The 18,885-nt window shown below is 41.4% G+C and overlaps 1 protein-coding gene across 9 annotated transcripts in view; it reads left to right on the top strand.

Annotated features, from left to right (window-relative positions):
- The window catches only part of NCOA2 (nuclear receptor coactivator 2), a 271,533-nt gene that overhangs the window by 197,224 nt on the left and 55,424 nt on the right, over positions 1-18,885 (top strand). For 8 of the 9 annotated variants that reach the window (XM_032609401.1, XM_032609407.1, XM_032609402.1 and 5 more), the window contains 2 exons: positions 14,134-14,237; positions 18,277-18,454. In XM_032609401.1, the coding sequence (XP_032465292.1) occupies positions 14,134-14,237; positions 18,277-18,454 (282 nt within the window). Of the gene's footprint in view, positions 1-14,133; positions 14,238-18,276; positions 18,455-18,885 lie in introns of those variants that run through there. The other variant, XM_032609410.1, reaches the window with a different exon arrangement.

Raw genomic sequence — 18,885 nt, 5'->3', positions numbered from 1 at the left:
TGTAGGGTTTTCTCTTTTAAGTTCACCCAGCAGGTTTACTTGGAAACTTGGACAACTTATTTTTATTCCTGTGGAGTATGCTCTCAGCCTGAATTTTTGAGACCTATAAGTCCTAATTTCCTTGGCAGGTGGGTTTATCCTGAGAGGATAATATAGCAGATCGTTAACCTCCCCATTTTTATTTCCCAAAATTCTTTTGAGCTGCTACACTTCGGAGAACTAATTCGGCCCTGTTAGCATCCTGAGGTGTATGCATTGTTCCTGGTGTGTTGATGGAAGTTTACTTTAAGTAATCAGCTCTTACCACGTTCAGTCTGTGATGAAAGCATTCTTAGTGAAATCTTAGATAATTAGAGTCTCTCTTCATTCAGCATCTGGATCAATGGTGTATCCTAAACGTTACTCTCCGAATAAGCTGAGTCTTCCAGCTAAGTAAATTAAAAACCTCCTAATACTTACAAATTTATAAATTTCATTTTTCTTTTATTGCATAAATCCACAACACTTTAAAGAAACAATGTGCTCACCCATTTTAGCACTCGGCTTCCCCATGGCAGTGAGCCTCACGCACACACAGGAGGGCAAGGCTTACCTTTTTTATCTTTGCGTCCTCACCATCTGATATCGTGTTTATGTTTCCCTTAAACACATGAAATACTACCTTCTTGAAAACAAAATTACAAATAAAAATTAGAAAGTAAAATCCCTTATACCATCTGTGTGCTTGGAATTGATCCCATATAACCTGCCTGGAACACTTGAGGGCTCTTTCCACTGTTTTCTCCAGAGTATGGATCAGCTAAACTCTTGAGTGTCTGCATGGGTCAGTATGGGCCAAGCAAAGATGATGGGGATGCAGAAATGAAAAACACAGCCCCTGGCTCAGGGACTCCACAGTCTCGAGGGAATTCTGAGGAGATCCAGATCAAATCAGATGATTTCCATATGGTGTAGTAAGTGATATATATTATGGTTGTGTTTTGGAGGAACAGAGGGTAAAAATTTGGCTCCCCTGAGATTCCAGGAAGATTTCCTGGAGGAAATGACACCTGGGACCAAGGACCAAGAAGGCCTCAATCCTGTCCAGTAAAGGTCGTGGCACCCAAGAACCCAGAAATGCCTGGCCTGCTCTTTTGAAAATACCCCAGTTGAAGTAGATTTTCGTGTGTCATGTTGCCCTGCTTGGGCTGGTCCAGAGAGATAGAAAACTGGTGTTTCCCTTCTAAGAGACAAACGCTATTGGCCAAAAAAAAAAAAAGGCAGCATTTTTGTAATATTTGAAAAGGAAAGAAATTTACATTTGGTAAAGTACTCATATTTTATCCCAATGAGAGTGAAAATTTATGTTTTCAGTGTTACCATAGATAACTGAAGAAATTTTATTACTGTTAATACGGACATTGATTTTTTTTTAATTTAAATTTATTGGTAGAAAAACCATAGAAATGATACTGAATTTAATTCATTGACGAGCAATGTCTCAAGATAACTTCAATAAAATACCCTCTTGTAAGTTTCTGATTCAATTCTGTTTTATCACAAAGGGGTGTAATTTTCCTTTAGTAGAAACTTGTCTTTTGCTATTTCGTTTCACTTGACTTAGCCTGATGAAGTCTATCCTTTCCGTTTTTTAAACATGCATGATTTCACATTTTTCTTTGTTATACAGTTATTTATATTACATTATTCAATGTATTTTTTATTTGTAATTTGTAAACAGGTTTATTGGATTCTTGTCTTTGTAAGACTGCTTGTAATTATAAATGCAGAGTAATAATATTACTTAGCGCCTTTCTTCTGTGGCGCTCACAGTTCTTCACGTACATTATCTTATTAAGCCTCATAACATCCCTGGGAGGCAGTGGCATTTTGCAAGCGATTATGGATTGCTTTGCTGAATCAGCACAGCCTCACAGCATTATGATAAGCTTGGAAAAGATTGAGGTCATGTACTAACTTGCTCTCAGGAAAGCCCACATGCAGCCAGATATTTTCCTTAGCAATACAGACCTAACAACTGCCACCATTCTAGTCTCTGGGAAACCCACTGTCCGTTGATGCAATTTAAAAACTTTTTGAAAATGCGAATCCAAGACAGTACCTTGCCCCTGCCAGTTCAGAGGCAGGTGAATTACATATGGTATGAGTACAGCATCCTCTTCCAGTCCAGGCTTTCAGTCTACCGAAGAAAGGCTACCTCTGCTCTCTGCTCTCAATACTGGACCTGCCCAGTTGTCATGTGTCTGCCTCACTATACGCCATCACCCGGCAGGCAGGATTTCCAAACACAGATTGCTGGAATTCAAACAGTTCATCTGTGTTCACTCTAAACCTGTTACAAAATGCCATTGGGTAGAACTTTACTGAAGGCTTGGTGACAGCATAATACGAAATCATCTAGCATGTGAAAGCTTAAGCAGGATAATTAAAACTGAAAATAGGAAGAATACATCTCGATTTTATTTCGTCATTTGAGGGGTTGTAGAATGGTGGGTAAACATCTCTTACGGCTAATATATGTAAAACAAAACTGTAATTTTAAGCTAATTTAAGCCAGTTAATTTGATAGGGAGTAACTTAATTACTATTATGTCTTCTTCGTATTTATAATTAGATAGTTAATTTTGATATATGCCATGGCCTGTATGGATGATCATAATTAACCTCCTGAGGATATTTTTTTTCTTAATCCATGAGATAGCCATGGCACGCACTGTGTGTATATCTTTCAGTTGTGGCTCAGACTTTTCCATAACTTTTATTAGAGAACTAAATCATCAGACTTTCCTTCTTTTGGGGGGTGGGGCACGCTGCATGCGGCTTTTGGGATCTTAGCTCCCCGACCAGGGATTGAACCCAGGCCCACAGCAGCAAAAGTGCTGAGTCCTAACCACTGGACTGCCATCCCTGTAAGGCTTTAAATAAGATGGCTTTTAAAAATTTCTTGCAAGTGGATTTGACTGCTTTAAATAATCTTTGTATTTGAGAGTACATAACATACAAAATCCAAGAGAATTACTAAATTACCAGCGGTATCACGAAATTTTTTTCCCTTGGCTTACAAATTTTACTGGAGAATTACAGGACCATACACAAAGAAAGAAGAGGATTCCCTTGTAGAAAGGGTAGTCAGGATATCAAATTTAGGGGTCTTTGTAAATGTCAGCCTTTGTTCATTTCACCTTGACCTCATCATGCAAATTGCGGTCACCTCTTGTCCATACTTTTGCTGGCCTTTCAAACATGCAGGTTCTGAAGTTCCTAAGACCCTTACTGCACGCCTGCTGCCTGGTGAAGCATGTCAGTTTCTGCGTGAAGCTGAGCCTTGTCTTCTTTTTAATTGCCTGCTGCCGTAAATAGTTGTGGAAAGCTGATTGATGACTCAGTGCCACTCCTGCTTAAATTGGAGAGATTTCATGCCATACAGTATTTAAAGGTTCACTTTAAAGATGTATTTAGGGACTTCCCTGGTGGCACAGTGGTTAAGAATCCTCCTGCCAATGGAGGGGACATGGGTTCGAGCCCTGGTCCGGGAAGATCCCACATGCCGCGGAGCAACTAAGCCCCTGCGCCACAACTACTGAGCCTCCGCTCTAGATCCTGCGAGCCACAGCTACTGAGACTGCGTGCCACAACTACCGAAGCCCGTGCACCTAGAGCCTGTGCTCTGCAACAAGAGAAGCCACCGCAATAAGAAGCCCGCGCACCGCAACGAAGAGTAGCCCCTGCTCACCGCAACTAGAGAAAGCCCGTGCACAGCAATGAAGACCCAACGCAACCAAAACAATAATAATTTTTTTTAAAAAAAGAAGAAATCTGATGAAAGCACCCTTCTATCCTGGATCCCCGGGCAAATAGGTGATTCTTAGACATCTACCTGGATTGGTTTATAGTTTCTTAAGAGCTAAGAATGGCTGGGAAAATCCCAGAGTCTGATTAAAAACTCCCATGATGCCCAAATCTACCCTTTCTTCATGGAGCAGGTTGAAACGTCCTAGATGATAACCTGGACGAATAAAGTTGCTCCCTTTTGTTTTTCATCATCTCTCAGGTGTAGAAGGCGCGTCAGTGACTTTTCTCCCCACCTAACGCAGCCCCCATTGGCCTGACCATCATGGGAGTTGTCCTGATGGCCTTAGCACTTACAGTCTGACCTTCTTTCTCATCCCTTTTCTACTTCATACTTTGACTACAAAAATCAGACTAGGGAACTTCCCTGGTGGCGCAGTGGTTAAGAATCCGCCTGCCAATGCAGGGGACATGGGTTCAAGCCCTGGTCCAGGAAGATTCCCACATGCCGCGGAGCAACTATACCCTTACGCCACAACTACTGAAGCCGGCACGCTCTACAGCCCGTGTTCCGCAACAAGAGAAGCCACTGCAACGAGAAGCCCACGCACTGCAACGAGGAGTGGCCCCCGCTCGCCACAACTAGAGAAAGCCCGCATACAGCAACGAAGACCCAACGCAGCCTAAAATAAAAGATAATTTAAAAAAAAATCATACTAAACCTCCATTAAGTTAAGTGTGCACTGAAGCTCTTCCAGATAGATCCCTCTAAAGAGGCATTTGTGGGTTTTATAGATTGTGCATATCCTGAATTTCATCTCCAGCTATAAAACTGTTCAGTGTTAACACAGACATGATTGAGCACCCACTGTGTGCCAGGCAGTGCGTAAAAAGACTTCTCCTGTAGCCAAAGGCAGCAACGCTGTGAACGGGACAGATGTGGAAACAGATCAGTCATCTCACAGCGCCAGGGTCAGGGGGAGATAGGCACCAGGCATCGCAGAAACAGCGGAAGGGGCTTAGCTTGATTGTTGTGAGCTTCTGGAACAGTGATGGGGTCTTCAAAGAGAATGGGTGGAAGGGTGTCTTGTGCAGACGCAACAGTCAGAAAATACTTGGAATTATTAATACTTGAAATCTGGGGAGAGAGAATAAATACTGCCAGGGCGTAAGGGAGGACTGCTGGGAGATGAGTTCTGCTGTGCTGATAAACAGAATAATGACTTGCAAGATAGAATATTTATATGGCTTAGACCAAAGTCTTCTTAAGGACTTTAGAAACAACTTTTCATATAATTTCCATATTTTAACCTGTTCATTGGAAACTTTACATGCTTCTGTGGTATAATTTTGTTGGCATTGCTTGAGTTAACATACGTAGTTGAGAGAAATGAAACCTTTTTAGTTTGGTCCTTTAAGAGGCTGCCCTTAAATTTTCTGAATGAGTGCTGAATTCGAACTTCACCTCACCTCTCATTTTTCTCACCTATTGATTTTTCTTTCTACCTTCTTGTGGTCTCGGTCTTAACTTTCAGCCTTCTAAGCAAATTATGATTCCTCCATTTCCTCATTCAGATAACTCGTAAAACCTTAGATAGCAGCACCCAGTGAATTAGATTTAACTTGAAATAAGCAGTTCTCATATTTTATTTTGCCCTCATCTCTTAATAGCCATTGCTAGAGAAGATGCAAGCAGAGACCACTGTGCTCACATTGGAGAATGAATGAATCCTGACAGCCGAGGTTTAATGACACGTGCTTGTCACCTTTCGGTTGATTCACTTGCAGTACTTCCAAAGCCGTATTTCCATGGATTTAAACAAGATTCTTTTCACTGTTGATGTGGTTTACTGTGTATCTGATTTTTTTTTTTCCTTCCATGGTCTGTCTTTAAATTTAAACTCCTACCTCATAGACATATTTAGATTATGTACAGGAAGGAGATTCTGGACAAATTGTTACATATGTGCATGGCTTACTACAAAACATTATCCACTGTCTGTTTTACCTACCAATACATTGGGTATTGATAGGTAGTATTGAAGTGGGGTACTAAATAAAATGGTACATTGGTAATAGCAGAGTCGATGATAGTTCTTACAGACAAAAGCATCTTCTAGCCAGTTATACCCAGAATCTTTTCTGGTTGCTGTTTTCTCTCTTGATCCGTGCAGTACATTAATTTTCAAAGTAGGGCCTGCATATTTCAAACTTGTGGCATGGTGGTTGGTTCTGTATAAGCAGTCATGCCTCACCATTGATGAGAACGAAACCAGGCACACTGCTTTCTCCGAAGCAGAGAGTGTGGGGGTTTTGCTGGGTGGAGGTAGCCTTGAGATTGGTTCGTTTTGCCATTTCTTGGTTCTGAAGGGAAACCATGATGTGGTCATGCCAAGCTCAGTGTAAGAAAGAGAGGGAGGTGCCTTGGAGCTGAGGTCCCTCCCACTCCCAAAGAAAGTGCAGCTGTGCGTCTTTAATATGCACGGCAGGAGATTTCAGCAGCCCGATGATATATAGTGCATTAATGTTGAAAAGATAAACACATTTGGAGAGCCCAGGAAGGGCCTTGTGTTTTTATGTTGGCAGAATGCTTCCTAATGAATAAGGATGCGCTGCTGGCTACCCAGAGCCAGATGGCGGCTTTTCTAATTTTAGTTGGGTACAGATGCTTAATTCTCTGGTTTTACCTTCCAGAACCTTTGAGATGCTGCATCACTTTCCCTGTAATATTTTATCTGTAGTGCTTGGCCAGAAACCGCCTGTCGTCGTCTCAATGACTTCTTTGCTCTGCGTGGGTCCCAGTGCTGCTGGGTTTGACAGTCACTTCACCTGAAATCATCCAGCTCCTAAATGCGGGAAAAGGTGGAAATTGTGGATGTGTTCCCACTAGAGTCTTAACATTTGTTGTGGAGGTGATTAGACTTGTGTTTGACGTCAGTCTACTGAAAAATTGATAGGTATCCGGGTGAGTGATTTTACTCATTTTGGAGCAGTGGAATTAATTATAAAACCCGCATAAAGTCTCAGGTTCCGTTTTAGTTCCATTTTAGTTCCATTTTAGTCCATAAAAGCAACTCTCCTCATGCTTGACCAAACATCAAAACAACTTTTAAACTCTTACTTGTTGCACGTCAGGGAGGTCTAAACATGGGCCGTGTTAAAATTTTTTCCATGTATAGATGTAAATACCCTGTGGCTTATCTTCCGTTTTTGTTGTTTTTATCTTTAAGTTGATGTATTTTTCAGAGTAAATGATTGATATTTGTTCAAATTCTGACTTTTTAAAGATAAACTAATTTCCACAAGTTTTCCATGGCCCCTTCAGATGATCTTTTTTAAAGAGAAGGAAAAGAAAGAGGATAAACCTCTTTAATCATGGCCATATCACCCTGTCCCTCCAATGGGCAGGCATTAAACAGCATTTAGGTTTCTAAGTCATTGGTGGCCGCCACCACTGCTGCTGAAATTAGAACAATTACGTGGCTGTCCCCTGAGCCCTGCCTGGCATCCCTGTGAGGAGGCAGGACTCTTGTTTCTGGTCACAGGGCAGAAAGGCCCTGTGAGTGTATGTTCTCAGTTCACCTGCCAAATAAGTAGACAAGACCTTCTAATATTATAAGATTCACTAAGTTACCAAAAATCAATAAATGATGTTCTTCTAGAACATGTAAAGGTCTTAAAAAAAAAAAAAAAACACTTTATACTTTAAAAGTAGCTAAGTATACTTTTTTTTTTGGCCATACTTCGCAGCCTGTGGGATCTTACTTCCCTGACCAGCGATAGACCCCGGGCCCTCGGCAGTGAGAGTGCCAAGTCCTAACCACTGGACCACCAGGGAATTCCCTAAGTGTACTTTTTTAAAGAATAAATAAATTTTTGGCTAGAATCGCAGTTTCTGATTTGTTTTTCTATTCTCACCAGGAAACTTAAATTTTACTTTTCTATGTATTTTTAAATCACTTAAATATCTAGAGATTAAACACTTCCCTAGTTGCCTTTCTCTGTGTTCTGAGAGAAAACACAAATAATAACCACTTATAAAGAAAAGCGTATGGCATATAATATTAATGATTTTCCCCCAGTTTGTGGTATGATTCATCTTAACATGGTCCCTGAAGAGATGGGGTTTGTTCTTTGCTCTGAAACTGGAAATGTAATTAATTGGTATTGGATTTCTGGAGCGCAGGCAAATGGGGGAAGGGACCAGATGGGACTGCTCGAGCAGGAGGGAGGGGACCCTAGGAGAGAGATGACAGGGCATCCTTGGACAGTCACTCCAGTCAAAGCTTTGCATTTGTAAAGCTGGGCTGTTTAAAAGATCAGAGCTATTTCATGGTATTTTTGTCTTTTGGGAAGTGAGGAAGAAAAGGACAGAATTACTGTTTGCATTGTTATTCTCTTAGGTCATATTCTTTATCTAAAAAGAATAACCTTAATGGTCAAAGTGCAGGAGGAAGAAATGGAAGTCAGGGCATGGGGGAGAAATCTTTTTATAGGCTCTGAAAATTAAATTTTATCATCTCTTTTTTCGATTTAAGAGTTCCATCTGTAATAATGAGATTTCATAAGGTTCTGATCATTTGAAATTCCGGGATGATCTTTCAGTAAACTGTTGAGTTTACTGAAGGGTATTTTTGTAACAGAATATATTTTTATGGTTAATGGTTGCAAAATATAGAAAAGTAAATATAATTTGTGACCGCTGAGAAAACTGCCTAATTTAAAAATATTAAATAGTATGTTTTAGTATAGTAATGCTGCTCTTTCTTACAGAAGTATAAATATATCTAAGGATTTAAGCTTATTTATATCTGGGACATAAAAATAGCATACTCATTCCTGAAATGCTCCATCAAAATACCAATATATGTCCGGTTAACATAACAGTATATCTCAAAGGAGTTCTTTTCTTCCTCCTATTTAATTTCAAAGCCCAAATGAACATTGTACAGAGGTAGTACTTCATGAAAAGTACCCAAGTGATATAAATTCATGGCCAGTTTAATTTAGATTCCAATTACATTGGTAAAGCCATATTTCTGGGTATTTTCTATCACTTCATATTATTGATATTCTAATACTGAGAAATAGCCGAAGCACAAATCTAATACAGAATCGAATAATAGATGACAAATTGGCAGGAAAATGCATATATACAAACACTTAGTGAGGACAGGCGTTGAAGGGCCCTAAATTCTTCACCCTGTTTTCTTATTTATTTACTCTGTGAGTAGTGAACATTTCCCAGTCTCTTAAATATATGAATAGTGTTGTATAAATATTGAACATTTAAAAAGTTCTCTTGCAAATAATCAATGGTCTCATCTGGAGTTTTCTTTCCAGCACACGTTCCACAATTTCAGATTGACCTTGGGAAACATTTTTCTTGTTTTCATTTTGAGTCAGATTCCTAGAATTCCAGTTTAGACAATCTTTTTGCCATTATTCCATAACACTGGTTTCAAAGGCCAGGCTGAGATTTGCTCGGGGAAGGATGCCACACGTCCACAGCTTTTGCCATGTGCTCACGAATCCTGCAGAATCCAGTTCGACTACCGTGGAATCCTGCAGAATCCAGTTCGACTACCGTGGATGTGAAGTGTTTTCAGCCATGTCCAGCCTTTTTTATCCCTTCCGTGAGCTTAGTTAGTTCCTCACCGTTCAGCCCTCACTTCTCATTTGGCTCAGCGGTCTGTGCTTTGCCCCTGCAGCTGGACGTAAGCTCTCAGCCCACGAGGATCCTTCACTCCCTCTGCACCACAAACATGAGTGAGACACACGGCAGGACATCCAGACACGTGGACAGTGTAACTGGGCGATTTCCCCATGCCAGCCCCGCATTCTCTGTGACTGCTCGTTAGCTGCCGCTTTTCTCCTTGTGAAGATTTTTCAGTTGAATGTTATAAAGAGGAAAAAAGGACATGTTTTATTATTACAGTTTTTCAGGATGATAATTATTTCTGTCCAGGCTTTACAGTAGAGCCCAAACACATGTTTTATCCCCTCTAAGTCATCTCTTACATTAAATTTTAGGCCCTTGCCCTAAATTATACCTGATCTGTAGATTCCTAAAGATGAAAGAAAATGCTATGCAGATACAATCTCATTCTTCATATTTTCTTTTTCTTTTTCTTTTTCTTTTTTTTTTGGCCGCGCCATGCAGCATGCGGAACTTCCCCGCCCAGGGATCAAACCCACACCCCCTGCATTGGGAGCGCGGAGTCCTAACCACTGGGCCACCAGGGAAGTCCCTCATTCTTACTTTCCGATAAAAGTCAAAAATTCAGTGCCTGAACACATCGCTAGAATATTTAGAATACCCTGACCTGAAAGTTTATCAGTGTTTAGGAACCTGCATGATGGAGTTTTCCAAGTTTGAATCTTTTTAATTCCACAAAATATTAATTAATAAATTCAGGAAACTTTGGGGTCTTCAGAATGATGATCAGATCCTCAAACTGCCAACATCTCACAAAGTATATTGATTGTCTTTTAAAGACTTGGGAAATATAAATACGACACAAGAATGTAATGTATAGCTCAAGGAGTATGGCCAATATTTTATAATAACTTTAAGTGGAGTGTAATCTATAAAAATATTGAATCACTGTTGTACACCTGAAAGTGATATAATATTGTAAATCAACTATACTTTAATTTTTTTTAAGAAAGGACTCAGAAATGGGTTATACAAACAAACATTGTTATTCTGTATTTATTTTGCCATAAAATGAGGCATTAATATAGACGCCACAGAAAACCATAATTTATTACTATTGTGATATCAGAATCTCATATGACAAATAGCCTAATGTTTTCCGGTGATCAGTGATAGGTATGGGGCTGCCTTTGTGATTAGCTTTTGCCTCCTGTCTCACTCTGCCTCACCTTAATCTAAATTAAGTCCATTCTTTTTTAAAAATCTTACTTATTTTTGGCCGCATTGGGTCTTTGTTGCTGCGTGCGGACTTTCTGTAGTTGCAGCGAGTGGGGGCTACTCTTCGTTGCGGTGCGCGGGCTTCTCATTGCAGTGGCTAGTCTTTGTTGCGGAGCACGGGCTCTAGGCACGCAGGCTTCAGTAGTTGTGGCTCGCGGGCTCTAGAGCTCAGGCTCAGTAGTTGTGGCGCAGAGGCTTAGTTGCTCCGCGGCATGTGGGATCTTCCCGGACCAGGGCTCGAACCCGTGTCCCCTGCATTGGCAGGCGGATCCTTAAACACTGTGCCACCAGGGAAGTCCCAGTCCTTTCTTTAAGAAGAATAACACCACCTGTTGTAACAGTGGAAGGATTGGAAGGACCTGGGAGCCTGCAAGAATCTGAGATGCCTTGAAAGTTAATGACTGAGGCAAGGCAAGATGATTCATCATTTAAGCCCAGTTCTCCTCAGGAGACCCTTTCCCCATATTGCTGACCCCTGCACCTGGAGGGCCAGTGGGCCTGAAGGGGAAAATCAGTTCCTTTCCCCACCACCATCGATTCTAGTTGCCCCTGCATTCCCGGGGGTCAGTGCCAGCAGTGGGTCTGATCTCATCAGTCAGCAACCAAATATTCAGTGAACACCTACTCTGACGTAGGGATGGTGCTGGCCACTGGGGATACACCAAGGATACTCCTGGTGGGGATAGTATACTATTTCCTGGGCTGGGGTTCTCACTGCAGGAGGGGAGGAGAAATGATACCTTCCAAGAAGATGTAGCAGAATCTTGTGCGAAGAAGGCCTTTCAGTCTGCAGATCTGATAGACCTTCCCTGGGGAGGTCTTCTCAGGCACACCATCCCGCTTTGAGGGTCACTGCTGCCACCGAAGATGCTGATGGGAGCACGGTGCCCCTGTGAATGGTTGGGAGGCCAAGGAAAGGCTGAGAATTACTCAGACTGCAGGGTGTTAGCACATGGTTCCTACACCCCGAATGCCACAACACCGCAGACAAAGAGTAAATAAATGAGAATGCAGTAGGACCGTGTACATTTATAATATCTGTTACATGGGTATTAAGATTCAGTATTAAGGAAACTCAGGGATCCTTAGGCCTGAAGCCTGCACAGACCCCCGACAGTGCAGGGCTGTTAAACTAGAGGAAGAGTAGACGAAGCAGCAGCTGATGGTGCCAGTCCTGTCCCCGGACTCGTGTGGGAAAGTGAGCAGACACTGAAATCTACAGCCTTACAGAGTGACTAGCAGGAGCGGGGGTCGGGGTGTGGGAGTCTGCCCCACGTGCGTTTACTTGGTGGTGAGAAAGATTCTGGGAAGATGGGGCGGGGGGAGAGGATGGGGAGAACATGTGCAGTAATTGTCTGAAGAACCTGAGGTGCTGCCTGCCTCAGTTAAGACTGGCTGAGGAACTGGGCTGAGACCAAGCCAGCAGATAAGGTAAGGGACCTACAGTCAAGAGCTAGGGAGGGCAGCAAGGAAAGAAATGAAGTGAGGCCTAACAGATCCTCACGTGCCGAGTTATAAAGGCTATCAGACGAGTTACATCTCTATTTATAGCTGGTCACAATTCTTCAGATCTAAGCAGGTGAATCAGGAACGTCGCAGAGTCATTGAGAAAACAGATACTCTCTGCTTCTAAATTCTGCATTTGGAACTAAGTAAGGGAGAGCTAATAAATGACATATATACACTACTATGCATAAAATAGATAGCTAATGAGAATGTACTGCATAGCGCAGGGAACTCTACTCAGTGCTCTGTGGTGACCTAAAAGGGAAGGAAATCCAAAAAAGAGGGGATATATGTATACTTACAGCTGATTCACTTTGCTGTACAGCAGAAACTAACACAACATTGTAAAGCAACTATACTCCAATTTAAAAAAAAACAGACAGATAGGGGGACTTCCCTGGTGGTCCAGCAGTTAAGACTTCGCGCTCCCAATGAAGGGGGCCCAGGTTCGATCCCTGGTCAGGGAACTAGATCCCGCATGCCACAACGAAGATCCCGCATGCCGCAGCTAAGACCCAGAGCAGCTAAATAAATAAATAAATAATTTTTTTAAATAAAAATGAATTTTAAAAATTAAAAAAAGATTTTTTAAAAAAAGACAGCTATGCTAGGAGTAAGTTACATCTGTAAACTCCTTTCTGGTTTTTAAAGTGTGTTTTACATATCATCCCATTTACTCCTGTCACAGGCCGTGATGCGAGAAGGCAGGTACTAAGGCCTTAAAAAGTTGAAATGACGTGCTCTGACTTGTACTAAGTGGCTGAGCTTAGACTTGAACTACACAGGCCTTCTTCCCTTTTCCACTGGTAAATATGCATGTGGACGTTTTCCATCAGGGAGCGGCAAGATTCGGAGGGCCTGTGTAATTCCTAACTACTTTCTAGGTTCCCAGGTACAAATTAAACGTTACAGGTTTTCAAAATACTGTGTAAAATCTTCTGTTATGAAGAAAAAGGAAGCCGAGTCTACTAAGTTCATGAAAGCAAGTTGACTCTGAGTACTAAATTGATTTACAGTTTTCTTTACTTGCATTTAATTACAGTGATAACATGCAGTGTAAACAAGGATATAATTTATTCAGGACAAATAACTGACACATTGTTTTGTGTCATTTCCTAGCAAGTTGTTGGGATGTATCTGTTGTGCCTTAAACTTTTCTTGGTGTTCTTGAAATAACCCGTTTGCATATATATATTGATGACTGTGCATCTGTTTCCTCCGTGAGACTTTTCCGTGATGGAATGTCTTCCCAGGCCTCGTGGGGAGACGTTTTAGTCCACACCTCTGGACTAGGTAGAAGGGCATCCGTTGAAATTCTCCGAGTGCTTGATAGGGTGCCGCTTTCTCTGCCTTACCTCGTCAAGCACCTTCCACCAGACAGGGGCCAGTCTTTCTGGTTACTTTAAATGTGAAGGCGACAAGAGGTGGGACAGTACGAGAGCCAGGGGAGTGTCACGTGGGAAGAGCCACAGTGGTCAGGACGCGTTTTTATTCCTTCTTCAAATGCATCTTTGATTTCTTTCCCGAAGCCTGAACAACAGTCCCCGGGTCGTCCCAGCTCGGGGGATCTCTGCAGGCGGCACTAATTGTGCTGCAGTATAGCGCAGTTTTGCAATCTAGAAAAAAAATGCTTGTCAGGGACTGGCATGAAACCCCTAAACTCATTTTATCGGCAGCATGAAAGGAGCTGAGCCACAGGTTCTGGAGGGGAAAAGTTAATGTTCCGGCTCCGGCTTCCAGCAGTTTCTCCTGTGCAGTGGTGGTGGGGATGTACTCTAACTTTTTTATAGCTGGCTCTGACCCCACTGGAGATTTTTGAAATCATTACAATAAAAATGTTTCTGTGTCACTCTGTCCTTGAAATAGCACTGCCGTTGAATTCACACTTGTGTTTGTTGCAGAGAAAGCAGCAGCCGCCAACATAGATGAAGTGCAGAAGTCAGACGTGTCATCCACCGGGCAGGGTGTCATCGACAAGGATGCACTAGGGCCTATGATGCTTGAGGTAGTGCACCCTCGTTTTGGTTCTGTATTTTACAATGTTGTTTATCCATTATCCCGTTTCATTTTCAAGTGAATGTAATTTAAGGAGAATCCACACTTAATTTTCACTCTTAAAGTCGAAGTACTGCTGACCTCTTGAGCTTCCTATTAATACTATGTATCTAGTTTTACTCCAGATTCCAGGTTATGTATGTTTCAAATTGATAACACAGAATTAAATTAAGTGGATTAGAATACAAATTTGACCAACTTTAACTGTCAGTTGAGCATTCATTTTGGAAAACCATGTTCACAAGTCCTGTTAAATTCTGTGATATTGTTGTGGTTTGAAACGTTCCCAGAATTCTTAGATTTTCATATATGCATGTACATATGCCTATATATACAGGTTAAAGTTTGAGGACCAAAAGGAGGTTTACTTGGGACTTCCCCGGCAGTCCACTGGTTAAGACTCTGTGCTTCCACTGCAGGGGACACATGTTCCATCCCTGGTCAGGGAACTAAGGTCCCGCGTGCCCCATGGTGCAGCCAAAGATTTTTTTAAAAAGGAGGTTTATGCTTTTTATTTATGTTACTTCAACTAGTTTATTGATTTCATAAAGACGAAAATTGAAGGAATAGGCAGAACTCGTAAGTGTAATGGTTTGTCGTAACTGCCTTTTCTTTATCAACTTTAGGAAGTTTTATGACCGGACTACTATCTAGAATTTGTAAAGTCCCGCTTTCTTATTTTACTAACCGGTACAGTATTAAACACCAAGTCCTTTGCTGTACCTCTTCCAGAATTAAAATTTAAGATGTAGGCTACGGTAAGATCAGGGAAAAAATGTCAGTGAATATATAACAAGAAGCAGAGGAGCCCTGAGACATAAATTATGTCAGTTCTCAGGATAATTTACTGTGCTGATGATATGATGAGATTGAAAATTACCACATGGCCAGAAGCTCTGCAGCATTGCCACTGTAGAAGCACTTAACTTGCAGCAGCTGCACGTATATAAGAAATTAGGATTTTTAAAGCAGAGATAACCAATAATTGCCCCCTTTTTTTCGGTTGGTGCATAAGATGATTTTTATTTTTAGAAAATCTAATTCTGTGAAAATCTACCATATAATCGGAGGAGGGTGGGGGGACACAGAAGAAATGTAAAGCTTGTCTGACCCGGTCTTTGTATTTAGAAGTGACAGAATTCATTCCTTGGGTCGGACCTTGCTGGCCAAAAGACTTTAAATGACCCGACATTGGCCCTTGCGTATATCTCTTCTATCACTGGCTTGAAAACATTTAACAACAATTTTTAGAGAAAAAGCAAAAACACACTTAACCTGATTTTCCAGAATTCACAAGGCAGTGGAAGGCCAGAGAGTGCTACTTCCCACTTGGTTCTTAGAAGCAGATGAGAAAACTCTTAACTAGGTGGACTGTTTATTTAGAATTAGATGAAGGAACTAGAAACAAAATTCATTTGGAAATGATGGTAATCTAAATTTTTACCATTAGGAAATGCCCGTATATCTGTGCTTATTCCTTATATGGGGGAAAATTAAAGTAGGGTGGAAACTCTTGGGAAGATTTTTGAGGCTTCTAAAAAGAAATGCCTGCAGTAACCACAAGGCTATGACTCAAGCCTTTTGAGAGTAAGTTCACTAATTGCAGAAATGAGATTGCTAGATATCAGTGGACCTTATCTCGTAAGATCAAATAAATCCACATTTTCACTGTTTCAAAATAGTCTTCTGAGAATTCAGTGCATTGAGCAAGCACCTGTTCAGCAGGACTTCAGTGCTAAATGTGTGAGAGGTAACACTTTGAATCTAGAGACTTAAGGTTTGAATTTGCATCTTTATCCCTGTTTGCATGTAATAATCTAAACGGAGAAAACTTGTCCTCGTTGAGCCGTTCTAGGCATAGATGCACACTCATGCTTACATCATGGCATAGTGGTTGCTAGGCAACAAAACCAAATGTCAGCTTTTTTCATCAGAGCATATCATAGTGAGCTTTAAAAAAACAAACAGTTTTATAAGATGAAAGAATTTCATCTTTCAGTTATATTATGCCACAGTCAGTCTTTTTAGCATGGTACAAAGCAGCAGGAAACTACATGCACTTCCAAAAGTGAACAGTAGGTAATATAATTATGACAATCCCTGTTGAATGTGTATTTAAGCAGTGAGTTTAAAAGGACATTTGGTATATAACTAATCAACTGACTTCCTGTCCTACACACACACACACACACACACACACCGGTTCATACACACGCTCACACACGCACACACACACACAAGGTTTCCAACAGTTGATGCCAGCCTATCGTGGAAGGCTGTTTACACATAGTCTTGCTTTGCCCTGCATATTGTTTATACCATTGGGAAAACCTGACTGAACATTTAAGAAAAACTTAAAACCAAATGGTGTTTTTTTAAAATATATATTTTTAAGAGCTTTTCATTGGTGCCTTATGGTCAGTTCTAATTTGAGAGAGCGCTTAGTTTTGTCATGAAAATAGAATTAAAGATGGAATATATTCAAAGAAAGCTCACAAAATAGGAGCCTGCTAAATAATAACTTAAGGAAAAAACAAACTAGAGGAAAAGTAAACACTTTATGTCCCATTCATACACTTCGTTATACTGGTGTGCCCATGTAACATTCGTGTTAAAATAGTAGTAAATGCACAGCATGAAGAAACTGGCATGCACTGTGTGGTCCACGTGGTCCTGGTCCAAGCACTGCCTGATCAGCAACAAGCCTTTTCTGGTCCTGATCACTCCCCTGATCCATGAAACAGCTCTGACAAGTGAGGATCGAAAAGAAAAAGGAGGAGGAACCAAGAGAAACTCACTGAGCTCCTGGCCTTTGCATCACCCAGGCGACCATGATAGGAAGATGGGCTGGGTAAATACTGGAGAACACTGTGCTGAGTGGTAGTTGAAAGCATGGGCTTTGGAGTCACATCCACCTGGATTTGCAACCCAGCTGACTAGTTGCAAGAGCTTGGGCGAATCCCTTAACCTCTTTGAGTCTCAGTTTTTTTCCTCCTCTGTGAATTGGAAAAGGGAAAACATTCCTTCCAGAATTGTAAATCTTAAAGCGACACTGTGTGTTTAAGGCTCAGTAAACACGTCTGTATCTATTATTATCCTCTTTATTTCCTGAAATGATCCTAGGTCCTTCACCTCCTTCCCTAATCTGTTTTGGAATGACAGCAAAGTGAGCTATGCACCCATCACAGGAAAAGTGCTACTGCTATCTGGGTGATTTAGGAGCCTGCATCTTGACAACTTGGAGAACAAGTAATAGAGCCAGGCGTGATTAGTTAACTTTCCAGTCCTCACTGTTAGAAACCTAAACCTCAAGGCCCTGTGTAGTCTCAGGGCAGTGCCGGCTGTATCTCAGCCTGAGGTCCCTAGGAAGACTAGTTTGTCACATCAGACACACACCTCCCAGACCCTTTCCCCATTTACACCAAACAATAAAGGATTGGCGTTCCTTAAAAGGTCTCAGATCACCTTCGATTCTTTTCGCTTAAGCCTTGGAAGCTTTAAAGGTAGTAAAATTTTGATTTTTTTCCTTGGCGCTTATCCTTAAACTGAGGGAAAATTATTAATGACCTCTCCTTCCCATTGTATTCCATGAGGAACTGTACAAAAAAATGACTCCGTATTGGATCACTAGCAGAAAAGTAGTTCTCGGCCCTATGGAGTACATCAGTCTCATTTGGAAAATGCAGATAAATGCCTGTATACTTTTACGTGGCAGTAGTTATCTCCTGATTAATTAACAAAGTGAGTGTTTGTCATTTAGTTTGTGACAAGAAACCCTGATGTAGGCTCTCTCCCACTTACTAAGATGGACTCATTTCAGCAAGAGAAAATGTGTTAGTTGTTTCTGAATGATAGGAGTGGAGCAAGAGAGATCACTCTTCTCCCCACACGTGAATTATGTCTCCCTTAAAGGGGCCGCTCCCTTCCTAGCAGTCGGATGTGATTTTATGCTGCCTCCTTTCTAACATAATTTGTGCCTCTTCCCTTAGGCCCTTGATGGGTTCTTCTTTGTAGTGAACCTGGAAGGCAACGTTGTGTTTGTTTCAGAGAATGTGACACAGTACCTAAGGTATAACCAGGAAGAGCTGATGAACAAAAGCGTATATAGCATCCTGCATGTTGGGGACCACACTGAATTCGTCAAAAACCTGCTGCCAAAGTCCATAGGTAAATGAGTGTCTTCTGGGTCTCTCCTCAGCCCCTGCCCACATGCACAGTGTCTTGGCTAGAGGGCAGAAAACAGGACTGTATTCTGTCCGCTGGGGATAAGAGTAACTGGGTAATTTTTTAGGGATGCTTGTGTTAACTGTGTAAGCTTCGAGGTCATGCAGAAAAGGACATCTGTAGATACTGGTCTTGAATGAATGATCGTTTTGACCCTATATTTCAAGTAAGTAAAAATAATGCGGATGGAGAGTAGGCACATGGCAACTGTTTTCATGGGATTTATTTGGTTGTTTTTTAAGAAGCTGCCGATTGCCTCCCACCCAATCCAGTGCCTGTAGGCTCTGCTTTGTCCTTTTCTTCCGTGACAACCTAAGACGCAGAAGGTCACGAGGAGCTTGAGATTCAGTTTATTTTGAGTCCTGCTGGTGAAG

This window comes from Phocoena sinus, chromosome 17, assembly GCF_008692025.1.
Source record: "Phocoena sinus isolate mPhoSin1 chromosome 17, mPhoSin1.pri, whole genome shotgun sequence".
Taxonomy (NCBI): Eukaryota; Metazoa; Chordata; class Mammalia; order Artiodactyla; family Phocoenidae; genus Phocoena; species Phocoena sinus.
The sequence above is the reverse complement of the archived record's forward strand: the minus strand, read 5'-3'. Positions and strand labels throughout refer to the sequence as shown.